The following is a 10,567-nucleotide window of genomic DNA, read 5'->3' on the forward strand; positions in this document are numbered from 1 at the left end:
TATTAAAATAATAATTCCAATTACTAACAGGCTGTTCCTTTGCAACACAACCTCATCCTGCAGAATGACGAAGGAGTTCCTCACGTTCTCCTTCCTGTCAAAGAGGCAGAGCAGCGTTAGTATGTGAATGACACTTATGCATGACATGAGATAATATTAATATAATAATTCCAATTACTGTGTGTGTGCCCGCTTGTAGTGTTAGTCCTCTGCGAGCCATGGGTGAACACTGAGCTGCTCCAGGGTAGGACGCTGTATGGGGTCGATGGTAAAACATCTTCTCAAGAAATCCTGGCAATCTGGAGAGAAAGAAGGAGAAGAAAGGTGAGGGCGACGGCTACAGTGATCCATCAGAATGTCAACTGAAATCAACAGATATGTTTCTGCTGACATGTTCGTGAGTATGTTTTTCTTACCTTTGGACAGCGTCTTGCCGATTCCCACAAGGTTTCTCAAGAACATCCTGGTGTCAAACTGTTCACCACTGTGGAGTGTTTGAAAGAGGACCGCTCCAATCTGCCACACTGTGGTGGGTCCGGCGCTGTAGCTATGACATGTCCACCACTCTGGGGGGAAGTATTCAGGGGTACCTAGAAGATACAGACATAATAAGGTGATGAGGATGAGGAGCTGTGTCTAATTGTAAAAGTCACAGATGGGTAAGTTAGTGAAGAGCAGGAGTAAAGCCAGACATCTTACCGCGGAAGATGCTATAAGAGGATTTTCCCTTCATGAAGCAGCTCAGACCAAAGTCAATGAGGCGAACTCGCGGGACGTCCGAGCCGGTCTCAATCAAGATGTTTTCACACTTAATGTCCCGGTGGAAAATATCTTCCTTCTCAAGGTCAATCGCTGCATCTACCAGCTGTTTTATTATGATCTGACAGACAAAAAGAGAGAGAGATGAGGGATCACAGAGGAGGATGGTTTGACATGTTTTCATGGCTGTGACTCTGAGCTGACTACAACTACAAAACACAACGTTTCTAAAACCATCTTTAAGCCATAGAAACTGAAATGCACAAGAGATTTTCAGTAGATTGCGTAAAAACCACATCTGTTTATTTTTCTCCTCCAAATAAGTTTAGTTGACCTGGAGCTTTGTCTACCATCTGTTTGACTGCCTCCACTACTGTTTCTTGATCCATCAGAACAATTACTTTGGTGAGTACAATGTTACCATGATCAACAGACACAATGACCTAAAAACTAGGAAAATAAACCTTAAATTGCAAAGAAAATCCTTTAGGTAGTCTCCAAGTTCCTGTAAAAAGTTAAAGACACACAAGGATCCTCCAGCAGCTTACCTTGGCCTCCTGCTGTGGTAAGCAGCCTTCGTTTTCGTCGATGTAGTTAAATAGGTCCTCAGCGGGGATCGGTCTCTCCATTACCAGGATCAGGTCCCTGTTCAGATCGTACCAGTCCAATAGAGACACAGGTGCTGACATCCCCACTGATCCACTTGTTTTGTCCGCCAGTTTCAACATGATGGCAACCTCCACGGGCAGCCACTTCCCAGTTTCATCCTGAAACATCACAACAGAGAGAGGATGAGGATGAGAGAACCATGATTCATCCATAATACATTCAGAAACAGAGTGCAGTGTTGAATACAGAAGATTTTAACAGCAGCAGGTGTTGCTCACTCACCACGTGGTAGAGAATGTCCTTCTTGCGCAAGTGTTTGATGGCAACCTACGAGATACAAAAAAGACTTGTGTTAGCACTCCCTGACCATATTGTGTGTGTGTGTGTGTGTGTGTGTGTGTGTGTGTGTGTGTGTGTGTGTGTGTGTGTGTATGTCACACTTACAGGTAGATTATCTGCTATGCGATAGCCAGCAAACACAGTTCCATATCCTCCTTTACCAAGCAGACCCTGCTTTTTGTATTTGGCCCTAAATTTAGCTGAACAGAACAACACATATTATGTCTTAATACAGTTGTAACACCAAATATATGCTACCTAAGCTCTAATATGAAACCTTCCTGTATTATACTTAATATAGATCCTAATTTTACACTAAGATGAGGTCAAACCTTACATTTACTACTAATAATAATAATAATAATAGCGTTGTTTATATAGGACCTTTAAAAAAAGAGTTTACAAAGTGCTTTGACAGACAAAGCAGCAAAAGCAAGGCAATAGTAACAACACTATACTGACCTTTTATGGCATCTATACAACGTTTGGTCTTCAGTTTTCTCCTCCTCTTCTTTTTGGTCTTCTTTGGTTCTTCCTCATCGGCGACGGCCTTCCTCTTATCGACTCCCACATCCTCCACAGATGTAGTGCAGCTTCCTACAGAGGATAAAAACAGCCAGAGGATCATCAACTGTATGGTATAGTTGTGTTAGCTTTTTGTAAAGACTTACACTGATATGTTAACACATGTGAGGCACATGCAAACCCACAGTTACACACCCAAATATTCTTTTAAGTGTGTTTATCCTGGATGTCATAGAGCTTTCCAGAACATTGTGTTTCTAAAGTTTTTATTTTGTTTGTTTTACAGTCACTCGTCATCAGAGATTGAGGATACCAGCCAGACTCTGCAGTCAAGTCCTCTTTCAAGGTGTTCTCTCTCCTTATTGTTTTCATTCATGTGTGAGTTCATGCAGTTCAAATTAACTATAAATGTGTATACGACTTGTTATCAAGCTAGACTGTGAAGCAGTTCAATTACACTGTTCTTGATACTACTTTAATTCAATGTTACACTGTTGATGCTAATAAGTTCAGTTAGGTCAGATGAGGTCAAACCTTACATTTAATAATAATAATAATGTTATTTATATAGCACCTTTCATAAAAGAGTTTACAAAGTGCTTTGACAGACAAAGCAGCAAAAGCAAGGCAATAGTAACACTATACTGACCTCTTAAGGCATCTACAGACTGTCTGGTCTTCTTCAGTTCTGTCCTCTTCTTTTTTCTCTTTGGCCCTTCCTGATCATCATCGGCGGCGGCCTTCCTCTTACCGACACTCACATCCTCCACAGATGTACTGCAGCTTTCTACAAAGGAGAAAAACACCCAGAGGAACATCAACTGTATGGTAATGTTGTGTTAGCTTTTTGTAAAGAAATATCATTTCTGTTGATGCTAATGAGTTCAGTTAAGCTGGTCATTAACGATTTTATTGGTTTATTAGTTTTCTTCTAAACATGCAGTACATTGTGAGTTTTGTGATGTAATACAAATGTCCCTTTATTATTTGAGAACAAGTAATGAACTGCAACATGTGTGTATTGAATGTCTACTGTGATTATTTTATTTGTTGGGAATTAAATGCTAAAGTAGCCGGTTGTATTACCCTTTATAAATAAATGGTAACATTCTGGCACCGTAATATCACGGTAAAACCTAGTTATCCTTCTATCACCTACAGTAATCCAGTAAATTACCGTTAATTTACTAAGATGAGGTCAAACCTTAAATTTAATAATAATAATAATGTTATTTATATAGCACCTTTCATAATAGAGTTTACAAAGTGCTTTGACAGACAAAGCAGCAAAAGCAAGGCAATAGTAACACTATACTGACCTCTTAAGGCATCTACAGACTCTCTGGTCTTCTTCAGGTATGTCCTCTTCTTTTTTTTCTTTGATCCTTCCTGATCATCATCGGCGGCGGCCTTCCTCTTACCGACTCTCACATCCTCCACAGATGTACTGCAGCTTTCTACAAAGGAGAAAAACACCCAGAGGAACATCAACTGTATGGTAATGTTGTGTTAGCTTTTTGTAAAGAAATATCATTTCTGTTGATGCTAATGAGTTCAGTTAAGCTGGTCATTAACGATTTTATTGGTTTATTAGTTTTCTTCTAAACATGCAGTACATTGTGAGTTTTGTGATGTAATACAAATGTCCCTTTATTATTTGAGAACAAGTAATGAACTGCAACATGTGTGTATTGAATGTCTACTGTGATTATTTTATTTGTTGGGAATTAAATGCTAAAGTAGCCGGTTGTATTACCCTTTATAAATAAATGGTAACATTCTGGCACCGTAATATCACGGTAAAACCTAGTTATCCTTCTATCACCTACAGTAATCCAGTAAATTACCGTTAATTTACTAAGATGAGGTCAAACCTTAAATTTAATAATAATAATAATGTTATTTATATAGCACCTTTCATAATAGAGTTTACAAAGTGCTTTGACAGACAAAGCAGCAAAAGCAAGGCAATAGTAACACTATACTGACCTCTTAAGGCATCTACAGACTGTCTGGTCTTCTTCAGGTATGTCCTCTTCTTTTTTTTCTTTGATCCTTCCTGATCATCATCGGCGGCGGCCTTCCTCTTACCGACTCTCACATCCTCCACAGATGTACTGCAGCTTTCTACAAAGGAGAAAAACACCCAGAGGAACATCAACTGTATGGTAATGTTGTGTTAGCTTTTTGTAAAGAAATATCATTTCTGTTGATGCTAATGAGTTCAGTTAAACTGGTCTGGGAGAAATTATCCAAACTATCTGCATAAATAGATACCATTAGACGGAAGGGATAATTTGTTTTCCTTGTAATTTAAGTGAACTGAAGTCTATTTAGATCAATCTACCAACACCCCAGTTGATGTACATTTCTGTAAGAGATCTGAGTACATCTTCCACCACTGTCTGAACCCCGTGTTTAGTAAACTGATGATTGGATACACTCCCAACAGCAGATTCACATGATCAGCTTACCTTTCTCAGAGTCCTTTGAGGAGGATGCCGACTCCTTGCCAAACAGGTTGAGGTCAAGTCTTCCCTCTTTCTCCTTCTTCTTCATTGGTGTTCCCTCTCCATCTTCTGTGGCTTTCCTCTTCACTCCTCTCGCACTGAAGCATTCCTTGGAGGTGGATGGGTAGTCACTTTCTGAAAGCCTTTTCCTTTTGTTGGGGGTTAAACTATCCGGACGGGTCTTTCTTTTAACCCCCCTAGTCGTGTCATCGTTTCCGTGAGCTGAACTTGTTGACGACATGCTGATATAGTTGTGAACTAATTATGTGTAGAGATATATATATACGATAACTTCAGAGCAACCAGTGTGTCGAACCAATGCTTGAATCTAACTGAAAGAATGTGCCAATGTGTGTGTTCTTAATCCGTGGTGAATAGAATGTGGAACATGATGAGTTGTTCTAGCATGAAGAAAGTCAAAGTTCTATATGCAAATGAGTGTTTCGTGCTTTTATTTGAATTGTGTGTATATTCTTATCCACTGAAACAATGCATACAATGCATAAAATACACAAGCGTACAATGCTTGATATTGACTCCCTCTCAGTCAACTGGATGACTTTACCTATTGAAATGCCCTTAGGTTGTTTTTATGAACCATTCATATTGATCTAAAGTCAAACATTTTAAGGAATAAATGCAAAACTATTCTTTGTTTTCTGGTTGGCAATGTTGTTCAGTCTGTCAAGCCACCATTTTGGTCCAGACTGAAATATCTCAACAACTGTTGGATGGATTGAACTTTGGTTCTATCTATCCTACTGACTTTAGGTGATCACCTCATTTTTATCGAGCAACGCCAAGCGGTTGACATCTGTGGTTTTTGCATGTGAAGAAATACATTCCTGCCAATGTTATAACATTGATCTCTGATCATTAGATAACATTAATATGCCAAAACAATTATAAAGCTGCACTGTGCCAGCAAAAGGCAGGGAACAACACAGCTAGCAAGTGAAAATAAATAAAATTTAACAATGCATTTAAAAAAATATATATATATAAAAGGGACATTTTTGTCCAGAGTGAGCTCTTGTCTGTAACTATTGCCAACTAGCTGGCCTTACTGTTTGCCCAAAACAACAAAGAAACATGAAATGCATCATTTCTGTGTGCCAAAAGGAAACATTTGAAATGAACACCAAAATGGAAAGTTTTCATTAAGTTTTTATTCATCTTTTTTCTTTCACATGAACTCAGCAACAGAGTGCATTTAAAATAAACGTTTGTTCCCCTAGTGGGGTCTGAGGATGGTCGTGTTAGCTGGTTGGTCAGTTTCTTTTTTAGCATATTCCTTATGGACATCAATTATCGTTGCAATAAAAACATTAAGCTAACAAAACGGACATTCAGACACACACACACTTTTGTCCTGTATCTACATTGGCGTTTGGGAACAACATGTACTCAGTCCCAGCAGAGCGTGAATGTGTTCTCCGTCCTGCCCAGTCACAGATCATGCTGGTTGTCTGGGAGGAAAACAAAGCTTGAGACCCAAGATGAAGGCAGAGAAGGAGGCTCCTTCAAAAGCTAAAATAATTTCCCAGATGTTGATGCTCATGTGTCTCGGTTCCTTCAATTCAGGTCGGTCACATTTTCTGTTTCAGGATTTGCTAAAGGTTTGCCTGACAATGGTCACTTGCAGGTTTATGTAATTGGAAAAGCTTTAACTTTGTAAATGTTTACATTGTAGTAAATAAGGAACAGCATGAAGTCTGCTTTTTGTTTGTTGGTTTCAGAATGAGGGAATAAAAAAATGACAAGCTGCAGATATGTTAGTTATGCAATGTGAATCAACACCAACTTGCTGGATGAAACAATCCGAGGGTCCTTCCAGTAGCATATGCAACTAAACACTCACTCAGAGAACATGCTGTCAGCTTTTGTGGATGCATAAACCCAAAATATGTGTTGTTGTTGATGTGCAAATGAGTATATTTAATTAAGTGTGATCTTTGCTTTTCTTTTAAAATGTTTCCATGAGAGAAAACACCAAGAACGTGCCACTGCATTGCCTTAATATTGTAACCCCTGAAGTCTTTCAATTCTAGTATTTATTTGTGTTTCTTTCTAGGTCTTCTTGGTGCAGTTTGGGCATGGCTTGTTGCTTTATTTGACAAGATGATTTATGCTTATGTGTTATTAATTTTTCTTGAATAGGTTAAAGACAGAGCTACAGATGTGATGAGGCCTTAAAATATGGGGTCAGATCAGTCTCAATAATTGCAAATGCACACAGATAGACTCACAAATGCAAACAGAAAGATTCACAAATGCGCACAGAACAATTCACAAATATATTCGATTTACAAATGCACACAGAAGGATTTACAAATATATTCGATTTACAAATGCACGCAGAACAATTCACAAATACATTCCAATGCACAAATAAATAAATTACAATTTATATAAATGTAAAAAAAAAAATCACAAATATATTTCTGCATTTGTATGGATTTGTGTGTGGATTTGTATGTATTTGTGTGTGGATTTGTATGTATTTATTTGTGGATCGCACTGCATTCATTTGCAAATCGCTTCACATTCGTGTACGGATTTTTGAGACTGTTCTGCCTTCGCTGGATTCACAAATGCGTTTTTTTCAACATAGACCTGTCTGTAGCCAATCAGATGTCAGCCTCATTTTCAACCAATCACATGAGCGCAGCTTCATACATATTCATACATATTGTAGCCGTCTGTGTTCACCCAGAGCTCTACGATACCTCATATCAGTAGAGACCGGACCAAACTATGTGTGTGTAAACCATATGGTACAAACAATGAGGCCACTAGGCTGCTAGCGTAATGCTGCGGTTTCTTCTTTGTAAATCGAATATATTTGTGAATTGTTCTGTGCGCATTTGTGAATCTTTCTGTTTGCATTTGTGAGTCTATCTGTGTGCATTTGCGATTATTGAGACTGATCTGACCCCATATTACCCGGCGCAGGGGTTGATCGCTTCTCAACCAACACGGATTTTGTTCTAAATATTTAGAAGCCAAATGAATAATTGTAAAGCATTCATAGCTGAAAAGCCAAAGTCCATAATCCTGGTCCACGATGAATGTTCACCAGCATACTTGCAAACCTCCAGACATCAAAGCCTAAATCTTAGTTTCTACTCGCCATAGTGAAGCCGCGTGCGTGAAAATGACGTAATCACACGCGGCGCTTGCTAACTCTCTCAGGATTGTTCTTTCTAAAACCCACCTTGTGATGAAGTGCACCGAAGGTGCGCCAAGAAAGCCTGACAACCAAATTACCAAAAGAGCATTTGTAACATCCTCTTGTGTGCACAGAGCAGCAACTAACCATCAACTTGTGGAGGTACAGAGATAAAAAAAAATAAACGCTTTGTGCAGAGAAAGTAGCGACAGCTGCTGATGCTGAGGACTCGTCCTAACTGCCAATCAGACCGTATCTCTAAGAACTTTTCTTTCTGGTTTTCAGCAGCAGCAGTTACAGGTTTAAATATCCTCCATCATGTGAATCATGTTGTTTATCCTGCTGTCATATCGTTTCTACACAAGTTTTTAGATTTTGTTGGCTGCCGTTCACGTGTACGCATTCAGTTATAGTTAATATCAGTTATAGATTAGTCTGGAAGCTTCATCACAGTTTACACACAGTTCATCTATACTAAGATACTGTTTTGTGAAGATGTTGAAAAAACCCTACAGTATATTTTTTTACTGAAAGAACCTCTGAAACCAGGAAATATTTTGGATATTACTTTACAGTAAAAGATCAAATCAGCGGATGTGCATCTCTTTAACATTGTGTGTGACGGACAAGAAGCAGGTGACATGGAAATAGTCAAATACACCAAAACTACATTCATTCTTTCAACAATAGAACAAATGTTTTAAATGGAAAAATTAAGTTTTACAATCAGAGATCACTTAAAACATGGAATAAGATTCACCCCAAAGACAGACTCTGTAAATTAACATAATGCTACAATTGAGTCTAAGACTTGCAATAAACAGATACTCCTCCCCCACCCCACTCCCCCAAACCTCCCCCTTTTGTCTTTTTGTATTGTTTGTGGTTGGGTTGAGTTTTGTGTCTCTTAGTTATTTTCAGCTATTTGTAAATGTAACTTGTATAAAAGTATACAAAACGTGCAATGGATAAACAATTGTCAGGGAGATGATGAAAGAAACTTTTCAATAAAGTGTTAAAATAACCGTGTGATGTTCAGGTTCTTATTGCTCTTACCATGTTCTTAATTGGAGGGACTGTAACCGTGCTGCCAGGGTCGTAGTCAGGTGGGGGTCTACGTAAGGAGCCGATCAGGGAGGGTGGACTGTGGGACACCCTGGCCCTGGGTCCGTGACCTGGACGGTGGTATATCTGCACCGTCAGACACACTGAGGGTAAAAGCAAACACCTGATCACACCTGATCTGATGATATTCAGAATATCATTTTGTATTCATACTAAATGAATGCAGAATTAGGCTGTACGAAGCTATATGTCTATCGTGGTGCATTTTACGAGTCGGCCTTCTGTGACATCACCCAGCGCAGGGGTCGGGGTCATCGCTCCTCAACCAACACGGATTTTGTTCTAAAATATTTAGCGGCCAAATGAATCATTTTAAAGCATTTATAGATGAAAAGCCAAGTCAATAACCCCGGACCACGGTGAATAAGTACCAGCATACTTGCAAACCTCCAGACATCAAAGCCTAACGCTTAGTTTAAACTCGCCATAGTGAAGCCGGTGCGAGCCGCGTGGTCGTGCACATCTGAAATTTTTGGAACTTGCGTGCGATCACGTGACTGTCGCAAATGGTTCACTGATAAAAGCACTATTTACATGACGAGGGATTGTGCAAAGAAGGACAATTCGTTTTGAGATGCTTTAGAAACAGGAGGCCTTAAAAATCTACATTCGAGTACATATTTTTCAAACCAAACAGTTTTGTTTCTTTAGAATGCATTTAAAACGTACGCCAACTTAGACAAAACATGTTGGTTAATGTTACCGACTTTCAGACCCTTTGGCTTTGACTGGATAATCAAAGTCACACAAAAACTAAAATTACAGTAAGTGAAGCCCTGAGACTCAACAGTCACAACAAACTGAAGACTTGGCTAGGCTGACAACAACTGATAAACATTGTAACACAAAGCACATCACTATTATAGTCGAAACACATAAGTGTTGAGGGTTTGAGAGTTCCCTTGTCCCCCCGCAGTGTTGACAAGAGTCAGCTAGAGGAAAGGCAAAGGGAGGACAGAAGAATTACACAAGCGGCTGAAATCACAGCACTCTGTATGCAGGGGACTCAAGCGTGTTGGACTTTTGAGTCAGTCGGGTAATGGGTGAAATTGTGTCTGCTGCACAGCTTATAAATCGCAGTGCTGGCAGTATTCATCTATGTCACAGACAATCCTGCTAGGAGATGGGAACGGTGAAATGAGAATCAACAGCCTGTTTCTCCTCCCCTCAGCTCCCGTCAGGTCATTTCACCCCACCAACCCTCCTCTCGAAAGGCAACATGTGAGGAGAAGCTGATAAATATAAAGCAAGTTGAGAGCCGCCTGCCTCTGCCCTTTGCATTTCGCCCCAACAATTCCTGAGACCATTTAAACGTATTTTGTCCAAACCTAAAGGCAACGCAACTTGCGAAATTCCTTGCAAAATATGAATGTATTGCACGGTGAAGTATTCATTCCTCTTTTAAAGCAATTCCTGTCCAGCCCTTCCTCATTAAACGCTTTCAACTCTAATCCTCCATTGCATTTCCACACAAAGTTCCACAAAAAGTGCATTTTTTTATTATCTAAATCGGGGGACAGGAACTATT

The 10,567-nt window shown here is 39.4% G+C and overlaps 1 protein-coding gene across 1 annotated transcript; it reads right to left on the reverse strand.

The window, feature by feature from the left end:
- Positions 1-201: 201 nt before the first annotated feature.
- Positions 202-9,294, reverse strand: LOC306701153 (serine/threonine-protein kinase pim-1-like; the record flags this gene model as incomplete). Its single annotated transcript, XM_079166406.1, has 10 exons — positions 202-299; positions 417-590; positions 700-880; positions 1,308-1,526; positions 1,651-1,695; positions 1,813-1,907; positions 2,170-2,304; positions 7,960-7,996; positions 8,971-9,122; positions 9,273-9,294. The coding sequence occupies 10 exons, from the start codon at positions 9,292-9,294 to the stop codon at positions 202-204; spliced, it is 1,158 nt and encodes a 385-aa protein (XP_079022532.1).
- Positions 9,295-10,567: the final 1,273 nt, after the last annotated feature.

Source organism: Pholis gunnellus, assembly GCF_910591455.1.
Source record: "Pholis gunnellus genome assembly, chromosome: 9".
In the NCBI taxonomy this organism is placed as follows: Eukaryota; Metazoa; Chordata; class Actinopteri; order Perciformes; family Pholidae; genus Pholis; species Pholis gunnellus.